Source organism: Podarcis raffonei, chromosome 7 (assembly GCF_027172205.1).
Source record: "Podarcis raffonei isolate rPodRaf1 chromosome 7, rPodRaf1.pri, whole genome shotgun sequence".
Lineage (NCBI taxonomy): Eukaryota > Metazoa > Chordata > Lepidosauria > Squamata > Lacertidae > Podarcis > Podarcis raffonei.
This window is the reverse complement of record NC_070608.1, coordinates 38,890,512-38,916,810: the sequence shown is the minus strand read 5'-3', so window position 1 is coordinate 38,916,810 and position 26,299 is coordinate 38,890,512. Positions and strand designations below refer to the sequence as shown.

Genomic DNA, 26,299 nt, shown 5'->3' with positions numbered 1-26,299 from the left:
CCTCTGGCATTCTTTACTCCACCTGGAGCTTCTGTCCTCACATGAGACCCAAAAACCTTGAAATGGGCAACAGAAGGTTTTCTATGGAACAGTTTCTCAAAAGGAGAACTTCCCAACTCTTTTGAAACCTTTCTCATCTTCGTATAACAGAACGACATCAGAGACTCGGCCCAGTACTCATGTGGCAGATGTGAACTAAGCAATTGCGCATTCATCCCCTTTTGCAATTCTCTGTTCACCTGTACACAGACACCCCTGTTCCACGCTTCCTCTGAAATAGCAACTTTGTGTCTGATTCCTTTCTTCTGCAGAAAAGTCTGGAAATCCTGTAAAAGAAAAATCTGCTTCTCATCTGTGAATAGACAATCAATGTTAGCATCATGCATACTCTTAACCTTGTCACAAAACTCCTGAAACCTCTCCAAGGCTTCCTGTGGCTTTCTCAACACATAAACCCAGACATAGTTAGAGAAATGATCCACACACACAAGATAAAATCTTGCATTGCCTCTAGATGGTTCTAGAGGACCAATCACATCAGCATACACCCGCTGAAATGCTCTGTTGACCCCAGTCACCTTCTTGGACACACCTGCAAGAGAAACTAGGTTAGACACAGATGAATTACATTCCATGTAATCACTTTGTGCAAAAGTCAACAAATATAGTCCATCTTTCTCTCTGGCCGAAAGAAATAACTCTCCATCTTTGTAGATCTTGCAGCTCTCAGCATCGTAGGACAGTCTCAGTCCTTTCTTTGCAATCTGTGAAACACTCAGCAGATTGAACTTCAATTCAGGAACCAAGTAAACATTGTTTATAGTCAAGTTCAGACTCTTAAGATAGACAGTCCCTAAGCCAGTCGCTTCCAGCTCCTGACCGTTGGCCTGTTTCACAGCGAAGCTTTGCTTCTTAAACGTTGAAAAGAGTTCTCTGTGCGGGGACATATGGACGGTCGCTCCAGTGTCAATAACAAACGAGTTCCCAACATCTGGCGTGGTTCCTTTCGCCATCAAAGCCTTTGCAGGTTTCACCATAGGCTTGGTATGACCTTTGCCTGATGCCTCAGGCTTTGCTGAGCGGCCCTTAGCTCCTTTTGGCTGGCGTGGCTTCTTACAGTTCCGCTGAAGATGCCCAGCCTGTCCACAATTGTAACATCGGACAGCGTTCAAAGCTAGAGCTTTCTCTCCAGGAGCTTCATCTGCGGGGGAATTAGAACTCCGTTCCTCCCTCCCCCTGTCCTTTACTTCCAGTGCAGCAAGTCTGTCCTGTTCATTCAGAACAACGGCAGACACCCTTTCCGCGGTCAAATCTTGAGCCGGGAGGGAACCAAGCTGACTGGCAACGGTTTTGTAAGTCCAATTTAGGCTGTTGATCATCATGAAGCAAAACACTTCCTCCTGCAGACGGAAATTGCGTTCCACCATCTGCTGGCGCAGATATTTCATCTCCGTCAGGTGCGCTTGAACATCTCCATCAGGCGCAAGCCTCAGATTGGTCAGCTTCTCAAAATACAGCAACGCTGAAGAACCAGCATCCCTCTGATGTGTTCTACGCAGCATTTCCCAAATTTCCCGTGCATATTCCAAACCCTGAATATGCACCAATTGGTCATCTGACACACACAGAATTATAGCCGTTCTGGCTTTCAGATTCTGTGACTCCCAACCTCGTGTTGGAGCTGCAGGGATGGGGTTCTCAATCACGTCAAAGATCCTCTGATTCTGCAGCAGGGCCTTCATCTTTATAGACCAAGATGAATAATTGTCATTAGTCAGGGGAGGTGGATAGGGTAACCCTCCCCCCTTCTTGGAATCCATGCTGAATCCAAGTCTTAGCACTCAATCTCAAGCCAGCTTTCACTTTCAAGCCAGTAAAACCCAAAAGTCTTCTTTCGGCTGTTTACTGCTTCACTGGCAGGCAAACTTTTGGGCTGTATTCAAAATCCTTGCACATGCTGCGCAGAATTCAAAACAATTCCACTTCCCAGGCTCTTTTTGAGCCATTCAGTAACTGGCGGTCGTTGCCTAGCAACCTGCTCAGGACGGGAATCCTTATCTACCACAGGAATTTGTGGAATGCAAGCTTGCTTTCAGAGCTGTTTTTCTCAAACGCAGCTCTCTCGTGAACAGAGAATTAAACCTTTCTGTTCACTCTCTTTAGCCCGAAATGCAGCATACCTTTTTGGCTCCGTTGCCTTTCGGTGTCCAGCTGTCTGTTCTGTTCAGCTTCTGGCTGCAGGCAGACGCTTTCTTTATCTCCTTAGGTGCAGAGGATGGCAACGATTCATCAACCTCTCACCTCTCATGCTGATTCTCATAGATCTTTAGCCATCGACTTTGCTACCAGATGTGGATTCAAACCAGCAGAGCCAGCGAAGTCCAGAGGAAAATTGGCCACCCTCCAGGTGCCCGGCTTGAATCCTTGTTGACCTCCCTGGCTGCATTCTCCAGCAGGATCAAGGCGAGGTCTCTTCGGCGATCCTTTTCAACGTGAAAAGGACACACCACTCTTCCCCCTCCCATAACCAGGGGGGGGGGAATGAGACAGACAGAAATATATTTACATGTCTTTATTCCTGTCTTTCAGCAGTACAGAGAAAACAAGTCTGTACCCTCTCATCCCAACTGCAGAGAGAGAAAAACTCCTCCCATGTACTTCCAGTACAGGGTCATGTGCCACTCTGAGCTAACATCCGGTGCTCAGTACACTGTACCTTGTTCCCACGGTACATTCCAAAACATCCACATCCTGTTTACCATTCCAGCCACCTGGAGCTCGCTTCTGCATTGCTCCTTTTTCGTAACAGTTTACACATAACTGCAACATTAAGTGATGATATGAACGAGCCATTGCAGAGGTGATGTGATAGGTAGAACATTCACATCAAACATCATATCAAACAAAATGCTTGCTTAAATAGAGCTGCTTCCCATTGTCAACCATCAGTGTGCAGCTATTAAGTTATGAGATCAAGTGATCAGAGACCAGGTCATGTGGCAGGGGGAGGTAAGCCGTTACCTTAACAAAATATACAAATTCCAACCCACAACTTCCCCAGTTTTTGCTAGATCATGATTCCGTTTTCCTTTCTAAACAGATACTACATATGGCATCAATTGCATTGCTCCAAAACACTTTGTGGTTAAAAAAACCTAATTACAGGCAGTCCACTTTTAATTGGGAATGCAGTGTGCAGGGAGGGGAGATGTAACGCTTGTCGCTTTGGAATAATGACAATTCATCTCCATTCTCTGGGGGCAGGACTCATATTAGCATGAATGGGACCATTTCCTCTAAGCCTAATGGTGGCTTGTGGGCAAGGAATTAGACTCCCATCCCTGTGCACTGTGTTGTCAATTAAAACTGGCCCTATGCCTATAATAACATTTAGCATAAGAAAAAGTGATTTCCAGTGACACACTTAGCATCACAAGTCATTAGACCATTAGGTTCTACTGCAGGAGGATGTGGTATCCTTCAGATGCTGTTGGGCTACAGCTTCCATCACCTCTGATGATTGGCTGTGCTGTCTAGGGCTAATGGAGGGTATGATGTTAGCTGCTCCTGTACTACTGCAGTTATATGGCTTTGTTTTCACCAAAACCATGCTATCTAAAATGTTTCTTATGTTTCTTACACTGGTCAAGAACATCTGCTGCTCTTTAAATTCAAATGGCTGGTGTATGTTGCTTCAGTGCCCTTGTGAGCCACAATAACTGTCTTGCCCTTAAAGGAAAACTTGGCATGGCAGGGAGATGGAAGTGAGAGGAATTTAAGTGCTGGTATCCACAAAGACCTAATTTTCTCTTAAACTGTAGCTTCCTGTTCTAGCATGTAACACTCCTGCTTACTAAGGAGCTTTTAAGGGCACCCACAGGAGTGACCTCAATCGTGCTGCATGTCATAATCCCTTGAAGCCCTATATTATGTTTAGGCTGCTCATGAGGCATTATTCTATCTCTTTCTGCCAAGAGCTTAAAGGTCCCTGAAGGAAGCGGCACAACCTTTTATTTTCACTTTTTTTTGGAGGGGGGTAACAGAATTAAAACACAAAAACAGGTTCTCTAACCCACCTGGGTGGGGTCAAGAAATGTTGGAGGGTCATCTCACTTGGGGATAAAGCCAGTATTAGAGGGAAGCCGCAGTAGCATGTAAGTGTGGGTAACAAAGCAACATTGGGAAGCCGTGTTCTTGAGCAGATAGGTGGGGAATGTGAAACAGAAAATCCGTTGGCAGAGAAAGGGTTATACATCTCCTTCCCCCACCATTCCTTCACTTAAAATGACAGCCTCCCATGGCTTTTTTTTATTTAAAGAAAAGAGTTGAGGCTTCATAACATGCATCAGTGTGTAACATGTCAGTTTGCCTCTCATCGTTTTTATATGCTACCATGCAGAGTTTTAAAATTTGAAAAGTGATGTCCCCACATTTGAAATCTAAGGTTGAGGGGAAAGCAATTGTGAAGCTACGGCATGGTCAGAGAATCCCAGTACTGCACACTTTGAGTTCCTGCAACAGACTTTCCTATTTACTCCAATGAAGTGCTTCAAGATGTTTCTGTTTTTGAGGATATAAACCCAGTCAATGATGGCTGGAGTACCTTTAATTTTACAAGATCTACAGTCTTGTAGTAAAGCTTTGAAGAAAAGAAAAGAAATATTTCACACCACTTTCTCAAATAGAAATTGTAATGTGGAACTGTTGTGGCCATGAACAAGACAGACATTTGTTATTATTTAAGACTGTAAAATTTCACAGAAGACATATTGATAGCTACATCTATTTCTTTACCTTCTCAAATATATACTAATATCAAATTTAAGTACTGAGTTGTGACAGCTATGTTGCCAAAATGATGAAATAAGAGAGGTAATATTATGCTCAGGAACATCAAGGTTTGAAAAGTAGAAAATTAATTTTTGGAAGGGGTGAAATTAAAGGGGCAAAAAGTGCCACACACCAATAGCAGCCCAATGAGGACTGAGCATCTTCAAGTAACCTCAGAATGTTGTTTGGAGTTGGGACAGATTGGCAGATAAAAACAAAAACAGAGAGGAGAAGATGTGAAGGATTAGCATGGGTGGATGACTAGAACACTGAACAGGACTTTCCATCCATGCCTCATTTTGTTGCAGCTCTCCTTTGGGTTTTCTAAAGGTGTCAAGTGCTCATAGAAGCATGGCTTTTAATCAAAATCCTGGACCACAGAATGATGATTTTCTTTTTCACAATAAGAAACCTTGTCTGCTGTTTCTCTTTCAGGTCCCCAACCTTCAAGCTCTAATACTCTGCTCTGGAGCTGTTGTAGCTGCAGGAAGAGAGCCCTTCAAAGCAGCTAATTATGATCCTCGTCGGTATTCACTACCTAGTAAACTGCCTGGGGTCTCCAGTCGTGTATACCCCAGAACAAATGCCAAGTCGGAGGGTAGAAAAAGTAAGTGTCTTTAATGATTCTCAGTTCCAATTTCCTTCTCCCTCTTTTATTATTCTATAAAATGAAATGGCAAAAATGAATGGTCTGCCTAGATATCAGTATATAAAAAAAGGCCAGTTAAACCATTTACAGACTCCCTAGCCAAATCCTCACAAATGAGGAAAATGAAAGAGCCTGAGGGAAGGGGAGAATATTAAGCACCAGCAGTCTCTGTTATTCCTCTAAATATGAAGGTTTTGACTATATTAAAACCATCATTATCTATTAACAACTCATTCATCTTTTAACTCACCTGTTATAAATCAGTTATTTTCAGTGTTCAAGTCAGAACACACCCGTTGAAATTAATGGACATAGCTAACTTAGGTTCATTTCAGTGGGTCTACTCTGAGTGCACTTTAGTTTGCTACAATGCTTACTCACATTATGTTCATTTTCAGTTGCTGTAGCATGAATGCCACCCTTTGTCTTGAAAAGTAGAACTAAGTAAGACTGTGTACACACTAATCTATTTGCAGCAAAAAAAAATGTAGTTTTTCTCAACTGGGAATCATTCATGCTCAGTGCTTTTCTTCTATAAAAAAAAGATGCCGGTACTGCACACACCCAGAAAAAAGCACTGTTCATGCTTGTCCTCAACATGCTGCTTTCAATCTAGATTGAATCTAGAATCTGCTCTCCAAAAGGTTAGGTGTGGTTACTTGATACCTATTTGAAAATTCTCTTCTTGATTAGGTTATCTATGCCTTTTCCTCCCTGCACATGTGCCAAGTGAAAGAAAAAGAAAGAGGTCATGGCAACCTTAATATATGCCTACCCACAGTGACATTGGGCGGGTCTGGACTCACCCACCGCAATTGCCAGGACCATCTACATCTCTTTTCAAATGTCGTGTGTACATAGCCTAACTCATGATTCATGACACGAATCTAAACCAGGAGTGGGGAATTTTTTTTGCCCCCATGGTCCCTGCCCTTTTCATTTTAAGCCACACATGAATGCCTGAGTAGGGTGTATGATACCCACAGACAAAAGTTAGCAAAAATGTAATGAAAAATAAATAAATAAAAAACCATTGTATCAACACATATTGCATATCGGCATTTTAGTAGGAAGAAGAGTTTGGATTTGATATCCCGCTTTATCACTACTTGAAGGAGTCTCAAAGCCTTTCCCTCCCTCCCCTACAACAAACACTCTGTGAGGTGAGTGGGGCTGAGAGACTTCAGAGAAGTGTGACTAGCCCAAGGTCACCCAGCAGCTGCATGTGGAGTAGCGGAGACGCGAACCCGGTTCACCAGATTACGAGTCTACTGCTCTTAACCACTACACCACACTGGCTCCCAGACGTAAAATAGGAATCAGCTTTGTCTCAGCAGCAATTTACTCATTCAACTAGATCATCTTCAGAGACCCTATTCTCCTGCTCCCTGAGATGGTGAGGGTGGCTACCTTCTCAGTGGTGACACCTGGAGTATGGAATTCCCCCTCAGAGAGAGACAGAAACAGACACAAACCCAGCACCCTCACTAGTGCAGTTCAGATGGCAGATGGAGTTCCTGCTATTTTTCAGGGCATTTAGAATAGCACATAACTAGTTGTTGTCTTTATGTCCTTATCTTGTTCTGTTGTTTTATTGCTTCTGGTTCTATGATTGCCTTGTTTTGGTTCATACTGATTCTTTTGGATACAAGAATAGATATTTCAAAAAAATAATATAAGTAAACAAGCAAAAATATATGAAACATGCTAATAGGGTTGTTAAAGACTATCATTAAAACAGAGAAGAGTCCTGTAGTGTCTTAGGCTGCAATCCTAACCACACTTACCTGGGAGTGAACCCAACTGAATTCAATAGCACTTACTTCTAAGTAAACATTGTTAGGCTTGCACTGTTAATGACTAACAAATGCATTTGTTTGTGTTTATAATTTTGAGTCTAGGATATCAGTGACTAAATTCCGTTATTGTTGAAGACACTGTTATATGCAGTAGTTGTTTTCCTGGTAGTGGTAGTGCTTGTAACACCAGCACTCTAGGAACTGTATTGGTTCCCTAATGCCCTTTAAGCACAGTCTAATACACTGTTTAAAAAATCATTCCCATCTCTTACTATAATCTCTAAAATCCACTGACCATCCGCGATGTACATAGTTAGGAAAACAAGGGCATGCAGAGGGATGCTCTGAGTGAGTGTATCAAAACTCATGAACTCTCTCCTTGCCAAAGTCTGAAGAATGGTTGGAAACATTGTTAGCAGCACTTGTTATTTGTTCATATGAATTCTCTGTTTAGACTGTGGTTAAGCAATTTCTATTCTATTTACAATGACGCAGTGTATAAATTATGTTTAATTCAATAAATAAATTGTAACTTTCAAAAATGATGGTAAATGCCGTCATTGTGAAGAAAACATGATTAGGCATCATGAAACTTCCTTCCACACCATCATGCATAGAATTGCACACTGCACACCTGCTTAATCTTAAAAGGCTAGAATTTGAAATCCCTGGTTTATTTCTGGCCAAAATATCTGTCATTGTTAATATTTAAGACTATGCATAAACCTAGTAAATATTTATATATTCTTTGCTGCTCTTTTTTTTTTTAACTAGGTGATAGTAGCTGATGTGTCTGGACAGATATCTCATTTCTCCCTACTATTTAAGCTATACAGGTTTTCATTGTTTCAAGTTTTAGTCTTTTAACCAGCGGGGCTGACCATTTATTACTAATGTTTTATAATTGAATCCCTTCCCAATGCTATTTTATCTGAATGTTTTTGTACTAACAACCTTCTTTTTGTGTTTTCTCTTGTCTCTTTCCTACCTGTCTGCTGCCTCTGTCCCTGGATGGTTATTTCTGATGACTGTCTTCTGCACTTTCCATCTAATCTTATCATTTGGGGTGTTTTCAATAAATTACTTGAAAGTGAGTGTACAGATAGACTCAAGCTCCCGATCACAGATGTTTTCTGCTTCTTCTTCTAAAGGCTACAGTAATGATAACAACTCAGAGTCTTCTTACATACCTAATATTGACACAAGCTTAGCAGAAAATCATTCACATACTGGGGAAGATTTCTCTTTGGTGCCCCCTGAAGATGACATTGAGAAGTCTGTTCATCTTAATCAAGATGGCAGCATGACAGTTGAGATGAGAGTTCGATTCAACATAAAAGAAGAGGAAACTATAAAATGGACGACCACAGTTAGCCGTGCTGGCACCTCTGCAGTTGTTGCAGAAGATGAGTCATGTGGAAAAAATGCAGAAAACTTCAACAGGGCTGAAGATGATGTCTCACTGCAGCCCATCAACACAGAAGTGATCAGTCAAGATATTTCATGTGGAACGAAAGCTAGCAATTATGACATCTGGCAGAATTCTTCTGTGAACGTAGATATGAGCCAGGCAAAGAATGATAAGATCAAACCTTTTTATAGACCACCTACTCCTGGGCCTAGAAGAGTCAAGCAAAAGAAATCCTTGGTTGAAAGTGTAACTGTGGTATCTGACACAGCAGTCCAAAAAAAGATGGTTGGGCAGTATTCTTACAGCGAAGAAATGGACAATGGTGATACCAAATCTGAATATTGCCTGGTCACTCACTCTAGCAGTAAAACATCAAGTGTTACCACACCAAAACTAAGTGAAATTTGTAGCAATCATACGCTGAATCAATCTCAGGATGACCAGACAGAGGAAGAAACATCAAACAAAGTCACAATTAAAAAGTCCAATGCCTTGCCTTGTGAGGATGGCTTATTACAGAACGTTTTGGAGAAATCAGTTGCAGAGGAAGGCTTAGATAACAATTTAACATCTGGTTATGATTCTAGCATCAGCCATGCTCAATCTTCTGTAAAGAAATCCCATGCAACTGGACTGCCTTTGCTTAATCAAAGTGATCAAACTGGAAGGGAAGTAGGCAGCTTCAACAGCCACCCCGAATTATCTCAGTCAAGAAGTGAGGAGGTGATATGCAACCAGTGCAAGGGATTGCCTTCTTCTCAAACTTCCATACATGATTCACCTCCTGGGAGCAGTGAAACAGTATGCAAGTGTACTCAAATATCTCCCCCGATAACAGAATCTTCTTCTATCACTGTCAAGAACTCAGCAACTCATCTCTCTGATGGAAGCCAAGCTGCATCTTCCAGTAGTAAAAAGAAGAGCAAGAAGAAAAAGAAGAAAAAGAGAAAATCTTCCTCTGATATTGTGGAACAAGGCACAGCTTTCCCACAGAACTTGCATGATATATCAGCCGAAGCAACCCCTGAGAATGATGTGAAGACTTGTGAGATGCATATCACAAGAGAAAGTGCACCACATTCTTCTCCTCAAATCACAGTTCATAAAAGAGTCCTTGCTTTGCCTGTTGCCAACTTAGAAGGTTCTAATAAAGGCTTAGGTCTTAAAGAAGATTTATATAGTCAAGTTTCTAAGAAATCCCAGAAAAATGAATTAGAATCTAACCTGAAGCAAAATCTAAATAGACAGTTGCCTAAGCTAAAAGCCAAATCAGACAAAAAACCTCACTTGAAAGTAGAAGAAGTGTTAATGGCTAAAGATCACCCTAAAAATGAAATTGAACAGATTAAAGAAGGTACATGTGATACAGCTAATGTAACAGAACAAACACCAGGTTGCATAGTTTCATGGAAGCCATTGACTGATACAGGAAGTGGTCCTAAGGCTGAAAAAGAAAAGAGGGTAACTTCTGCCAAATCACACAAATCATCATTGAAACATAAAAAAGTAAAAAAGAATAAAAAACCTGAAAGTGCTTTAGGTAGTAAAGTCCCTGTGTTGGATGAGACTAGAACATTGGATTCTTTGAGGAATGCAGCCTTGACAAATGAGATTGCAGAACTTTCTCTTGAAAGCTATGTCCAAAACTGGTTGCAGAACATATTCCCAAATGCTGCAATGCCTGAAAAGCATTTACCTCCCATGAATTCAAATAACAGAACAATGCATCAGTTGTCTGTCAAGTCTTTTTCAGACAAAGAAAGTCAGTTGGTAGGCAAGAATGCGTGCCTATCAGGGAATAAAAATATTAGTGAAAGTAAACTATCCAATGGTACATTAAATCATCTCAGTGAACTAGGAACTGTTGAAGAATCAGTTAAAAAATTGTACGAAGGACACATTGGCTGTTTAACAGATGCTGAGGCAAGTTTAATAGAAGAAGCCAAGTATTTATTACAGTCAGATATCCAGAGCAATAATAAACTATCCATGTGTAATATTATACATGAAAATGACAAAAAGAAGGTTCTGTTAGAAACCAGTGATCAAAGGTACATTTCTGAAATTGCTGCCCAGGTTAATGCCAATGGCACCAGTAACATTCTAGGACCTGATATGCAGAAGGATTGTGTCAGTGGTCTGTTGCTGCACCAGCTGAAATCAACAGTGCTCAGTGCTGAAAAGAACCATGTTGGATGCATTACAGACATTTCTTCTTCCTCCCTTCTTGGATCTTCTTCCAATCTCCTCCTTGCTTGGCTCCTTTTACTTAACCTCAAGGAAACTTTGTCCAATATAAATAAAGATGATATGGTACAAACTACCTGTAGCTGTTCAGAAGTATTTACACTCCTGCAGTATTTGAAACAAGTTGCAATTAAAGAGGAAGCTGAAGACCTGAAGACTGCTGTCTCCAATCTTCAGGACTGCACAGCAAACCATTTAATATTCTCCGGAATGCAAATAGAGAAACAGGAACCAACATACCACAAAGAAATTTTTTCTCAAGCTGAAATTAAACATATACCAGTCTTTGAAGAAGAAGGAAAAGTAAACAAGAATTTAACTTTTAAGAATAGGTTGAGTTCTGAGGAAGTTATTGATGCAGAAGTGTTAGCAGGAGAATTGGAGAGGTCTAGTGGGGAGGAGGGGGAGGAGAACTGCAGTACTCCAGTAGAGAATTCAGATCTAAATGATTTGGATGTTCATGATGAAATGCAAAATTTGAACTGCATTAATGCTGACTTGAATAGCTGTGGCTTGGCTTCAAATGAGGATCTGCCTACAGAAAATGAACAAAGTTCATTTGAACATAGCTCATTTCAAGGCACACAGGAAAAAACCACAGATACATCATTTAATAATGAAGAATCAGAGATATCACAAGAACCTAAGTCAAGCACTCACAGCATGACCTCTAATGATAAAGACCACATGTTTGATCTAGAAACTTCAGAGTTAGATGATAAGGAAGTAAAGGGCACAGAAGATTTAAACTGGACCAACTCTGTGTTGTTAAAGAAAAATTCAAGTGAGTGTCTTACTTCCATTGCTGATAATACCACAAATGGTGACATTGTAGAAAATTCTGTACGGGAAGACATGGAGGAAGATGGTACTTGTGAGGAGACTTCAGAACGATTGTCTACACCATCACCATTATCTTTTTGTTATGAATCTAAGCAAATTCCAGGAGAAGAGGAACAGGTGTCCCGAGTAAAACTGATAGTAAAGGAACTTGAGGGTGGATCCTACTCAAATTCTTCTTTGGAATTCAAAAAATGCCTGAAAAGTCCTGCCACTTCTGACTTGTCAGATTATCGACCAGAAACTGATGAAAGTGATTACAATGTTAGGCATTCCAGTGACTTGACGAATGAAAGTGTAGATGAAGCAATATATGAAAAAGAGTACAACAAAGGGTATGTGAAAAGAACTATTGAGAGACTTTATGGTAAAGCCGAAGCTTCCTTTAAGTCCCCTTCTAAGCTTGATCCTCCATATTTGACTCAAACGCTACAAGGAAATGCTGTAGAAGAACCCTGTCATGATGTAATGGAGGGAGCTCCTTTGTTGCGTCAAAAGAATCATACCTGGCTGGATGAATTTGCATCACCTAAAATCCCAGAAGATTTAAACGCAAACAATGACATGTGGGAAAAAGAAAATGCTACCTTGCCAGCACCACAGTTTAGTCTTAATGGGGAAGAAGCATATTATAATGATGACTGTTCAGTGGAATACACAAACCAGCACTGCCAAGCTGGGGGACACATTGCTGAAGATGAAGGAGTACTGATTGATAAAGGAAAATGGCTTCTTAAGGAGAACCATTTAATAAGGAGGTCACCACCTGAGAACTCTGGAATGTATGGCAATGCAGAGACAACATCGGCCGACACAGCATTTGACAATCATAGTGATGAAATTCCGTATTCACATTTTGGGAATCTGAATCTCCGGCCGCCACTCAAAGAAATATCATCTTCTGAACTTGAAGACATGGCTAAGCCATATGACAATGGATGCAACTACTTCAACATGCCTCATAACAGTGATTCGGATCCATTTTCTGATACTTTAAGTATACAAAGCAGAAACAACCAGTGTAGTAGCTCCTTGCTTTTTGAGGCAGCATGTAACAGTTCCACACAATTTTATACAGAAGTGAAAAGTAATTCCCCAGCTCTTACTTCTGTAGAATTTAGATTACCAGACAATAAGGTGCATCCTGCAGAACAGTCTTCAAATGATGAGCCAATTCAAACCCAACCAATAAGCAACACTCATTCAAGCAGGAATAGCCGTGAAGATCAAGACTCGCTGGATAAACTCCATGCTATCTGTGGACAACATTGTCCAATATTGACAGCCATCATAAAGCCAACTAATGAGGAGATCAGAGGATGTGCTTACCAAAAAGCCTCCGATGTTGAGAACCAAGTGGGGTCACATTTGTTAACAAATACTCCATATTTCGTATGGCAAGGCAAAAATATAACTGGACTTTACAAATATCACACAGACCTGAAGAACAGCAGCATTAATAACATTGCAAATAATATTTTTAACAGACTCTATGCTGACAATACTTTAGATTTCATGAATGGCAGTACTTTCAGTTTACTTGTGTCAGCAGCACTGAAAGAAAATCAAGGTTTAAAGAAATTATATGTCACAGAAAATATTGATGTAGGCACACAGGAGATCAACAGTCATGAAAATAATGCCAGTAGTGATGCATTCAGTGAGATAACAGTGGAGCAGAATAATAATTTATCTGTACTGCAGAACTCAAAAGATAAGGGAAACAAAATGGTTGCAGAGAAACCTACTTCTTCATTAGCAGATGTAACAGAAGGCTGCAAACATGAAAAGTTTCACCATCATGAGGCACTCTTAAATAGTACTGGCTTGAAAGTAACTGTAAACTTGGAAGGTGAAAATACCCTCAGTATCAAAGAAGAAACTTCACCTTATGTAAAAGAAGATGAAAGTGACAATGAGTATTCAGACTCCGAAAAAAGTTATTAAGAATTATATAGCACTGCCTATATATTAAAACAAAACAAAACCACAAATGATAAAGACAGTGAATTTATGCCCTGGTTTGAGGAATACATATTCCTAATTTCTTATTAATAATTCTTCTGTGAAAAGGTTTTTTTGTTCTTGTTTGTTTTTCTCACTCTTGTTACATATTTTCCTTAACAAATGCAAAATAACATTACAAAAATTTTGTGCATGAGAAACTATGGAAATATTAGTTAATAATGTTTTTTGTGATGGTAGATTAAACTCATGGCCCATATTATTGAACATTAGAAATGCAGCCCATTATGCTAGCATGGACAGGGAGTAGGCCTGATATTAAGTTTATTTTATTAGAGAGGCCATTTGTGATCATTTTATTTATTGTTATTTTTCTCTAAACTGCAAGTGTAATTAACTTACCTGAAAAAACTGTTAAGTTTACATTTCTAAATCTTCATAATTATTCTTATCATAGTTTATAATTATAATTTGTCCAGTGAAATACTTTGGAGATCTGTATACAGAACATTTTAGTTTTACAAAACAGGTGTTAAAGATACTTTTTCTAACAAACTGTAAAAACAATATTGTATATTGAATGTATATTGAAATGGGCAACAGTAAGTATTGCAATTATAGGCAATATTCTTATGTATGATGTCGGTGAACTTTACTCTTGTGTTCTATACACTGAGAAACTTAGAAAATACACAAAGGCATGATTCTAAGAAGGGCTAACTGATCTCATTTATGTATGTAACCAAGCCACTCTCTAGTTTTGTTGGGGTTTTTTTTTTTACCAAGTTTGCCCTCTGTCTTAATGAATATAAAATCAGACACTAGTTAGTCTTCAATTACGGAGACTACCCTAGAATGGTCAAAAAATGAAAACATATACATTACCACTTCTGTTGCATTTCTACTGGAGATAATCGTGATAGAAACTACTAGTCTAACATTGCAATAGCTAAATGTAGCTAGTGTAATAGAACTTGGTTCATATTTCTGAAAGTCCGAAGGCAGCTATTATTATTATTATTATTATTATTATTATTATTATTATTATTATTATTATTATTCTATACCCCACTTCATCTGAGGATCACAGGATGGTTTACAATATAAAAACACAAAAGACGTAACATAGCAACAAACAAAAACAATACCGCCCCACAATTTAAAAGGCCATAGATTATTTAATTAGCCAAATGTCTTGGAGAAAAAGAATGTTTATGTCTGACATCTAAAGGTATGTAACATAGGCACCAGGTGAGCCTCCCTTGGGAGAGCATTCCACAAACTGGGAGCCAATGCAGAAAAAGGCCATTTTCATGTTGCCATCCTCCAGACCTCTTGTGGAAGAAGCACACAAAGAGCCTCAGATGATGATTTCAGGGTCTAGGTCGGTTCTTATGGAAGAGGCAGTCTTTGAGGTACTGTGGTTTAGGGAAGTTTTTAATGTTTAATGTTGCATTGTGTTTTTAATATTTGATTGGGAGCCGCCCAGAGTGGCTGCCAGATGAGCAGGGTATAAATAAATTATTATTATTATTATTATTATTATTATTATTATTATTATTATTATTATTATTAGCTCCTGAGCCATTTAAGGCTTTATAGGTCAAAACCAGCACTCTGAATTTGGCCTGGATTGGTGTAATGTGGCTACTGAATTCTGCACCAGCTGAAGTTTCTGAACTGTCTTCAGATGCAGCCTCATGTATAATGTATTGCAGTAATCTAACCTAGAGGTTACCAGAGCCCAGATGACAGAAGTTATGCTATCCCTAACCAGATACAGTTTCACTAGCCAAAGCTAGTGGCAGGCACTGGATGGAGTTTCACTTTATTGGCTCTCATTTGGTCCATTTCTGAGGGAGGACAATGCTCTAGCACATCCACTGCCATGCCTGTAGATGTAAAGGTAGAGCTGTGTGTCATCAGCATATACTGTAGCTGACAATATAGTCCCAAACTCCTGATGACCCCACTCAGTGGTTTCATGTAGATGTTAAACAGCACGGGGACAAAATCAAACCTTGAGGAAGCCCACACTGAAGACTATGTGTTTTTTCTACAGATACTTGGCTGTTATACATTGTTTCAAAGCAATAGCTATCATTACCCTTGTATTTGTGTTTCTATGACAATGAATCTGTATTATGAACAATAAAGTAAGCTAAAAGAACAGCCCTTTGTTATTGGAGAAAAATGGAAGATTGCTGAACAGCCTGACCTCAATCTTTGTCTTGTATAATTAATGAAAGCATAATGGATGACAACACCAGTCTTGGAGATATTACATATATGTTGCACTAATTTTTGAAACCAATTTGTAAAGGAATAATTATTGTAACACAATACAGCATTTATTTCATCTATCCTCACAATCCCTGAAGCAGTCTTTCACAATAACATTTGCAGTTTATGGATAGAAAACTGACTCTGAGGGAAGGTGATTCATCCAGAGACCAACCAGAGGGTTCATGATTAAACATGTATTTGAAGTTGCATGTTCAACCCAATGGGCTGTAAATGTTGCTGCCAATGCACAAATGGAATGGTTTTTCAGTCACACAACAGGACCTAACTTTCTTCTCATGCCCCTGCACAGTGGCGTAGCGTGGGGGGTGCCAGGGGTGCCGGCCGCACCGGGCGCAACATCTGGGGGGGCGCGAGTCCAGAGGGCCCAGCCGCGTCGTGCCCTCGGCCCGCCCCTATTGTCAGAGCGGCCGGCCAGCCTCCGCCTGCTCCTACCTTGCCCACCCGAGGACTGCGGCAGCGCCCGCCCCCGTGGCCACCTACCCCCGCCTCGCCCATTGGCTTGCCTCCCTCGGCCCCGCCTCTCTCCAATGGCCGCGGGGGTGTCCTGCTCGGCGCCGTCGCCTTTTTTCAGGAGGTAGGGAGGCTGGACGGGGAGGTGGGGTCGGAAGCGGGCAGAGAAGGAGGGGAGCTCGTAGCCAAAAGGGCTGCGCCAGCCGGCAAAGGGCCGGGGAAAGTTTGGAGAAGAGAAATGCACCGTCATGATTTCCCAGTGGAAGCGGCAGGATTAGGGATGGCGAAGCGTAATTACGCACGAATTTCGCTGGGTGAGAGCTTCGGGGATCGATCGGCGGAAATGGGAATCAATTGGAATATGAGAGAGAGAGAGGGACCATCATTCATAGGCATAGATTTGTAGGGTTAGGGGGCGCAAATCCACGGGTTAGGGGGCGCAAATTACTTGCCTTGCCCCGGGTGCTGACAACCCACGCTACGCCACTGCCCCTGCATTACCTTGCACTCCCTCAAAACCTGCTCGTTAGGGTTGGGGGGATCCTCTGAAAAAGATTGGGGTCTATGTGTTTAATAATGGAAAGCTAACTCCTGTTGCACAAGCAGAGGTCCACTCATATAACATTGAATTCTGTCCAACATCATCCAGACTATGCTGGTTGTATTAGATCAATGTAAGGATGCTGGGTCTATAGAACCAATAAGAAAAGTCTATAATGCAAATTAATTCATGACTGTGTAATCATTTATTAACATTTCAGTGCATTTTATAATAAGTAACTTAGGTAGTGCTAAAACAAACAAGGAATTATATATATTATTTTAGAATTTTTAAGATAAACATGTCTCAAAAATTGGGCACACTACAGTTCCCACTACAGATGAAAATTGCTTTTTTGAATGGCCTGTATAGTTACTGAAGCTCGTAAGTGGGAAGAGCCTAGGATGGAAACCTTTGCATAGGGTTCCAACTTGAAGTACCATGAAGTACAACAAACAAACAAAAAAGGTGCATTTTTATCTTGTGAACTGCCCTGAGATGAAGGGTGGTATATAAGTCAGACAAACACAAATTCCATCATGATAATTTTATACACAATATAGTCATGAAGGCTATAAGTCCCCTGATTGAATGTGAATAGCTAGAAAGTAGAGAAAGGCAAGATGGTAGCTGGCTGGACTGAACTTCAATGGTTGGAACTGGAAGGAGGTCATTTAAGCAGTAGAGCCCAGCCACTCTGTTTTTCATAGCTGGAATGTAGCCTACGGTACAAAGGTAAGTCATGTGCTGCACACACTTTTTGCCTCTGGATTTGTCCACTACTGGCATGTGGTCCTGGAAGGTCACTTGGGAGGGGAAATGGCCCCTGGGTAGAAAAATGTTTCCTACTCTTCTTTAACTCCATCATGAACACATGCATTAACTAATGAGATTGCCTAAAGGTTGCCATTAATGTCTGGAAATTTTCAGATGAAAAACTTGTTTGAAAAATCTGAAGACTTCATTATTAGGGCACAAACTATTTGGACTCCTTAGGAGTAATAACCAATGTGGTGCTTCTGCTATACATATAGTATTTGTGTTATAGAAGTTTCTAAATATAAATATTGCAGCAAGTGGTTAATGGGTAGTGACTAAATATTGAAAGCATTACATCGTTTCATTTGATAATGCAGAGAATGATTTCTGCTTGACAGAATTGCAGGCCATTATGCACTGATGTTCAGTTCCCTTTCACAGGTGCTATTGCCCCAAAGAACCCATTGTCATTTATCTCTTAACTGCTGATTCTTAAAACCAGTTTCTTCTTTTAATCTCATGGATATTGCTAAATTGGATTAAACAAATGAGCATAATATTCAATTACAACTAGTGAAGAGAATGATTTAATAAAAGCAAAGCTGTACAGGTCTTATTGGTGCTATATTATTAATATTATAAGTCATTATCAAGGCACAAGTACAGGGACAGAATGAGAAAAACTAAATGGCTGCCCGTTGAATGTTCCTGTTCATTTCATGGATAATTCCTGTAAGGAGAAAATCACTGTAGAAAATCTGTGCTAAAACTGAATGTGATGGAAGACAGCCTCTGAATCTGGCTGTAATAATTGTAAATCTGTGTGACGAAGCAATCTGTGCTGGAATTGGGACAATGGCTATGAGCCATAATGGCTATGCTCAGCCTGCACTGTTGGAGGCAGTATGTTTCTGAATAACACTTGCTGGGAATCACAGTGCTGTTGCTCTCTGGTCCAGCATGTGAGCTTCCCCATGGCATCTGTTTGGCCACTGTGAGAACAGGAGACCAGACGAGATGGGCCTTTCTCCTGATACGACAGGCCTCTTCTCATGTTCTTATCAACTTCCTTTGGAATCGGGATCCAAAAGGCAATCAAAATCGACCTTGGCGAAGAAAAGAAACTATAAGGCATGAGGAAGAAAGACTGTCTGAGGTTCACGGAAGCATGAGCGTGTTTGTGTGAATGTGTATCATTGAAGCCCTATTGTAGTAGTAGACAGTGTAGTGGAGTAGACCTCTTACCTGACCTGACCTCCTAGGTGAGTCAGTGAAGCTTACTGGGAGGGGGTAAGGCATTGACAAGGGTGTCATGGAGCAAACACACCAGAGGAGCTAATCTGGCACTCCTGCCAGTGCATCTACTGTGTGCCATCCAAGCTGCTGCATCCCCTGTTGCCCTTCCTGCTAGTGAACAGCAGCAACTCACCTAGGAGGTCAGGTAAGCACCTCTGCCCTACGACACCATCTGCTACTGCCTAGTTGAAACCAGAGTGTGGAAAATGGGTATTTCAGGCACAACTTCCAGTAATTTGTGATTACGGTATTTTAAGGAAGGGCAATTCTTACCTGGTGAGAGGCACATCCTAATTTCCATTAATTATAGATTTCTTTATATGTTTCTTTAGCTAGGAAATGGAAGGTAACAGTTTTTACCAGTGACCTACCATCTGCCAGCACCAGCTCACAAGTTTATATTGTACTATATGGGGATCAAAATAATTCAGGAGCTGTCTTTCTATATGGAGAGGAGAAAAAGGTGTTTGAAAGAGGAAATGAAGATACATTCATTGTAAGTTATTAGTATAACAAAATACTGTTTTTTATAAGGATAGCACATGATTAAAAATAAAGAGTTAACTTTTTTTTGTTAAGCAAAGTTTTCATTTCTTTATTGTTAGGTCCAGAACACAGTTCAGCCATTCTCCAGTTGTGTGGAGTGGAAAAGACTATAACAAAAAGTGGTGTACGCTTCTAAAGTAGCTGTTTGTGGTTTTAGGGCTGCCATTCTTTTAGGATTGCTCCACATAATCCTGTTTACTGAATTATATTATTTGCCACCGTCACATGGCATTTTGAATTTTCAAAAACTGCTTTCACTGCAGATCAGTTATAATGGATGTTCTAAACATTTTGCCATGGGGAAGCAGTTCTCAACCCACTGGGTGGTGTTCAATGACTGCATGCTGTCAGCACAAGATTTCTGCTTCCACGATGTGACTTTTCCATCCCTCTCATTCCACTGCATGCCCTGAACCCTCTCGGTTCTGTTCCAAAAGGTTGGGAAACCCCCTAGAACACATATGGGGGTGCAGGGGGAGGAGATGGGGAGAGCAATATGTTGCATGAACAGAAATCTTTGCATGGACAAAATGTTTATGTAGTGCTACATTGCATACAACCCATGACTTGAATTTAAGGCGGGTAAACAGTAATAATGGGGTTTTCCTGATGGAACTCACTTGTATTCCCAGGGTCAGTTCATGACTTCCAGCATATCAGCTGAGGCCAAGATGGCTCTATGTTTTCCAGTGATACTTACTGAAGGTGAATTCAGTCCAGTTGGCTTTTGGAAAACCATGAGAAATGTAGTCTAAGATAAATGGGTGCAGTTGAAATCCATGGTTGCCACCATCAGAAATGCCCAGGCCCCAGAGGGAGCAGTAGAAATGAAAAATGAGTGAAGTATGCATCAGCCTGTATGATCTGTCCTAGCTTGGCTTATAGTACCCAGGGGAGGTTGGATTGAAGCAGTGCACTTACTGGAAGGGTAAGGTCACATCCTGAAGAGCAAAGTCAAATCTGAAAAGGCAGAATCACATTTAATAAGCTGTACAAGATAATAACTGCCAAGGTAAAGCACAGTATGTTAGAACCCTGGACCATGGCAAGTACAGGCAGAAACTGCTACCTCAGAATTATACCGAAGCCTTCTGAAGGCCAACTGGTCTGGACCTACTTTTAACATCTCCCCCTATGAGGAGCTGTCTGTTTCTTAAAGGATCATTTCATGATTCTGCAGCTTCAGCCTCCAATGTCATGTGGAAGGTGAAGACTGGATCAGGGGGTACACTTTGAGTCTGAGAAGTCAGGGAAAGCAACATCCTCTAGAAGGTACTTGAGTAAAGGGCAAAGGCTTCTCAGACTATGCTCCTTCTCCTCTGATTTTCCCCTGGGCTGGGAAGAAGAGTTGAGGCCAGAGAACAAGAGATTGTATTCCATTGGCTGGCTAGCCTTCTGCTTTTTTGGTCCATCTAAGGCAACCTCAACCCATATAACTCTCAGTTCATCACATTTTCCTATAGAGGTTGGCTTCACGCTTCAAGGACTAGACGTATATAAAAATAAACAGTGATGTTCATATAAGTAATGAAGTCATTCCAGACTGTAAATTGATAAGCTGGCTAATGTCCTAAGATGAAACACTCTATTTATCACACCACTCTAAGCAAGGACTTGCTGCTTCAATATGTTGTAGGCTGCATTGATGCCCTAAGATTGAACCCATTGACACAAAAATCCTAAACACATTTACTTCATTTGAATTCTATTTCAAGTAAATTTACTCAGTTTTGCAGACTCACAGCTGGACCTACTTATTCAGTCCTCCTTGAGCTAAATGCTTTACAAAGATGAAATAGTATTCTGAACTAATATGTGAAACATATTGAACCAAAGTTAGTGGAGCAGTTTTATGTTCAAAGAAGCTAGATGAACTGCTGTTTTGTGTGTGGTTATTTTAACAGATACAAACGGAAGACCTAGGAGAGCTCTACAAAATACGGATAGGGCACAATAACTCTGGAGAAACCCCTGCCTGGCACTGCAAAGAGGTGAGCTATGTCCATATCTTAAAATCAATCATTCTTTCTGAAGATCTTGGCAAATGACACTTTTGCTGCTTTGCCAAAACCTTAGTCATGCACATACTATATGTTCACATGTTGCATGGCTACACAATTGGAATAGTACATTGTTGCTAATGGAGAAAATGTTATCCAGTAAACAAAATTTTGGTAAACCACAGACTCAAGGTTAGTGATATACAGTGGTATCTCTATGGTTACAGACGCTTCAGGTTACAGACTCTGCTAACCCAGAATTAGTACCTCGGGTTAAGAACTTTGTTTCAGGGTGAGAACAGAAATTGTGCTCTGGCGGTGGGGTGGCAGCGGGAGGCCCCATTAGCTAAAGTGGTACCTCAGGTTAAGAACAGTTTCAGGTTAAGAACAGACCTCCAGAACAAATTAAGTTCTTAACCCGAGGTACCACTGTACTTTCAAGTGAATGCCAAGTTACTAAAGACAATGAAGAACACCACACAGCCAATGGACTATGATGACAGCAAACTCTATTTGAATCCCTGTTCTCAGCTATTCAGATCACCAGGGGCTGCTCTAAAGAAACAGTGAAACCATTTTATAAGATTTGAAAGTGGAAGGAGAGTTACATGCTTCTTTTGAATTTCAACAATAGGTGGTGGTCTTGGGACAGTCACTGTGTCTCAGCCTAACCTTTTTATTTTTTAAAAAACCCTACATTGTAGTGAGGATAACAATCAGATAGCCCTATATATTTGCCATGTTAAGGTTTTGGTTTTTTAAGATAAAGGCTGCAATTTAAAATAAAAAAAAATCCTCCAAGTACTGCATCCACACAAGAATGCTGATAAGGACTCTATTCGCTTGTTCTGTCCCCTCACACCACAATTACTATCATGTGATTGGGAGAGTGGGAATGACTCCTTTGCTCCTGCCTTTTTCTACACACCTCTGTTGTCATTCCTGTAAATGGAAGGACCTGCCAGTTTTCGTTCTCTCAGTTTCTCATTCTTCCAATCTTAAATTCAATTATGCCCATTTCTGCAGTCATTTTCAATATACAGTGGTACCTCAGGATAAGTACTTAAATCGTTTCGGAGGTCCGTTCTTAACCTGAAACTGTTCTTAACCTGAAGCACCACTTTAGCTAATAGGGCTGCTGCGCAGCCGCTGCACGATTTCTGTTCTCATCCTGAAGCAAATTTCTTAAACCAAGGTACTATTTTTGGGTTAGCGGAGTCTGTAACCTGAAGCGTATGTAACCTGAAGCGTATGTAACCCGAGGTACCACTGTATACATATTTAATCCCCATGAAAATTCTTCAGCATTTTACTGTTAATTTCTATCTAGTTACACATCTTTGTATGCTGTTTTGATTAATGTAAACATCTTTACAAGCAATTTCACTCAATGCATTTTAGTATGTCATTTTCACTAATATATTAATTTTTATCTTCACTTCACCCTAATATATGCATTTTTAAAAACATTGGCTTGACAACTGCAAAAATTGTTAAATGCAAATTTTGAAGGATGACTGTGTTTTAGTTGTCATCAAAGTGTAAATTTGATAGATTCAAATTCAGACATGAACTGAATTTGTTGTATTGTGTCTGCAATTGGGAGACTGTTCTGGTCAAGTAAGGTCTTGGTGTGATTCAGAATACATGAAAAGTATTCCTGAGTAAAAAAACACCAGAGAAACATTTTGTGCATTTTTTGGGGGTGTAGTCGGGTTCCATCATTGAATATACTTATCTTAGACTTCTAAAGAGCACAGACACAGTTATCATGTATTCTGAGGGGGGGAAAGGTGGATTAGAGAGATTTGTATGGTACTTACAGTACAAACTCAGGAAACCTCTGACATGGGTTTGGGTTGGAAAACTCCTTCTATATATTTATAATGCAGCATAAAAAGTGACCCTCACATACTCGGGGTCTGTTCCAGTAAAGACTGTAACAGCATTTGTTCATTTTTGAAAAGTATTTTTGTAAAGATACCACAATAATGTAGACTTGATTGCTTGCATTTCAGCTGCATTTGCAGAATCTTGTGACAGGGGAACAGTTTGATTTCCCTGTAGATAGGTGGCTGGCACAACAGGATGATGGCGAAATAAGTCAAGAACTTCCTGTTTTACATCTGGGTCAGCCCATTCTTCCAGGTAAGGAATACAAAAATAGCAGGAGTTATGGGGACTCTTCCCGTCCCTATAACTGCAATCCATAGGAAACTGCTTAGACATGGAAAATACTTAATGGGGAATGATAAATAGAAATATATGACCATTAAATATATGTTTAAGCCCGGTACTTTTAACATTAAAAGCTTCCCTAAACAGGGCTGCCTTCAGATGTCTTCTAAAGGTCTGGTAGTTGTTGTTCTCTTTGACATCTGGTGGGAGTGTGTTCCACAGGGCAGGTGCCACTACTGAGAAGGCCCTCTGCCTGGTTCCCTGTAACTTGGCTTCTCACAGTGAGGGAACCGCCAGAAGGCCCTCAGTGCTGGACCTCAGGGTCCGGGTAGAATGATGGTGGTGGAGACGCTCCTTCAGGTACATTGGACCAAGGCCATTTAGGTCTTTGCCCACATGCCTCATATACTGCTCTGATTGCTTCCTACTCAGCGTTATATCTGGTAGCTACATTTGCTAACAGAGATTCTCCCTGTTAGGTACAAGCAACCATTCCCCCTTCTCTACTCTCCGAGTTCCGATAGTAGATGTGGAAATACTCCAAGATAAAGAAGTTAATTTAGAAATTATGTCTTATTGGGTTGGAGACCAACTTAGTCATGCTTAGAAGAGTCCCAATGAAACCAATGGGATTTAATGGTCCACTAACCCATTGATTTTAGTGGGACAATTAAGCATATGTTTAATTCTCTCCCAGTGAAATTGGATGAACTTCAAGATGCTTAACTTTGCCTGGTTGGTTTCTTTTCCACGTTTATTTATATACATTAATATTTTCCTTGTATAAATCAGCTTAATGCCTCTGGGTCATTGCTCCCAGACAGATGTTACAGAAGCTGCTTGCCTTGATATACAACACTTTCTCCACATTATTGTAGAGAATTATTGTTATCTTAATTATTTATTAAATTTTTATACTGCCCTTCTCTGAGGATCACAGGGCAGTTTACAATATTAAAACACAAAAATGTATAACATCATAACAAGTGTATAGCAAAAATAATATCTCTCCCCCCCCCCAGTTTAAAAGGTCATATACATTTAATTGTTTAATTAGCCAAAGGCCTGGGAGAAGGGAATGTTTTTGCCTGGTGCCTAAAGGTATGTAACAAAGGTGCCAGATAACCCTCTCTGGAAAGAGCATTCCACAAGTGGGGAGCCAGTGCAGAAAAGGCCCATTCTCATGTTGCCACCCTCCAGACCTCTTGTGGAGGAGGCACATGAGGAGGGGGCTCAAATGATGATTGCAGAGTCCAGGTCAGTTCATTTAGGAACAGGTGATCCTTGAGCCATGTTGAAGGTCAAAACTAGCACATTGAGTTGGGCCCAGAAAGTAATTGGAAGCCAGTGCAGTCGGGCCAGGATCGGTGTAAGACAGGCATAGGCAAACTTGGCCCTCCAGATGTTTTGGGACTACAACTCCCACCATCCCTGACCACTGGTCCTGTTAGCTAGGGATGATGAGAGTTGTCATCCCAAAACATCTGGAGAGCCGAGTTTGCCTATGCCTGGTGTAAGATGCTCAAACTATCTTGCCCCAGTGAACAACCTGGCCACTGAATTCTGCACCGGCTGAAGTTTCTGAACCATCTTCAGAGGCAGCCCCAATAGACTGCATTGCAGTAATCTAACTGCAAGGTTACTAGAGGTTACTAGAGCATAGATGACAGAAGTTAGGCTATCTCTGTCCAGATAGGGGTGTAGCTGGGCCACCAGCCAAAGCTAGTGGAAGGCACTCAAGGCCACTTGTGCCTCAAGTGACAGCAGTACCCTCAAGCTTTGTACTTGCTCCTCCATATTGAAAAAGGCACACACCCTTTCATGAATGAGGCAGAGTACAAACATTTATTTTCCCATAAACACATACATCCTGATGTTGATGACACATAAGAAACACCCTATATATGATTTGTTTTCTTATAGACACTAGCTAATATGGGGGCAACTCTTCTTACTGTATAGTATGCCAAACTTCCCAATAGGATGATGCATCAATAGCAGTTGTTGGTGTTGTGCATGCAATAGTATGTTTGTAAAAGCCTGTCTTCTCTTACTCTCAGTGGCAGTGTATGAGGTGCATGTGGTAACAGGTGATCTGTGGAATGCTGGAACAGAAGCTGATATCTACATTGCTGTCTATGGAGAAAAGGGTGACACTGGTTCCCGACAGCTCCGTAGGTCAAAGAAACCTAGGAAATGTGTAAAAGGACAAGTGAGTGGATTATAGCAATGTGTCTTTATCTTCTGAAGTACTCCCCTGTCCCCATTTCATTGTGAATATTTCTACAGGGCTATTCATGCATTCAGAAAGCACAGGTTTCTAACCCATAAACTCATTTGTCCCAATATTGCTACTAGCAATATGTCAGGACATTTTTTAAAAAATCATATCAGTAGGGACAGTTCAAATATGTAGGTTAGGAAAGTATTCTGCCAAAGTCAGATCGGCTAGTAACCCTATGTAGTTTGGCTGAGATGTTC

The 26,299-nt window shown here is 40.7% G+C and overlaps 2 protein-coding genes across 2 annotated transcripts in view; both read left to right on the top strand.

Moving 5' to 3' along the window:
• The window catches only part of RP1 (RP1 axonemal microtubule associated), a 179,895-nt gene that overhangs the window by 15,105 nt on the left and 138,491 nt on the right, over window positions 1-26,299 (top strand). Inside the window, exons 3-7 of the mRNA XM_053396145.1 lie at window positions 5,266-5,437; window positions 19,427-19,590; window positions 21,545-21,631; window positions 23,659-23,788; window positions 25,879-26,030. Coding sequence (XP_053252120.1) covers window positions 5,266-5,437; window positions 19,427-19,590; window positions 21,545-21,631; window positions 23,659-23,788; window positions 25,879-26,030 — 705 coding nt within the window. The remainder of the gene's footprint in view (window positions 1-5,265; window positions 5,438-19,426; window positions 19,591-21,544; window positions 21,632-23,658; window positions 23,789-25,878; window positions 26,031-26,299) is intronic.
• LOC128417468 (oxygen-regulated protein 1-like) lies at window positions 8,197-15,214 on the top strand. Its single transcript, XM_053396147.1, has one exon. The coding sequence runs from the start codon at window positions 8,198-8,200 to the stop codon at window positions 13,721-13,723; it is 5,526 nt and encodes a 1,841-aa protein (XP_053252122.1). The 5' UTR covers window position 8,197; the 3' UTR covers window positions 13,724-15,214.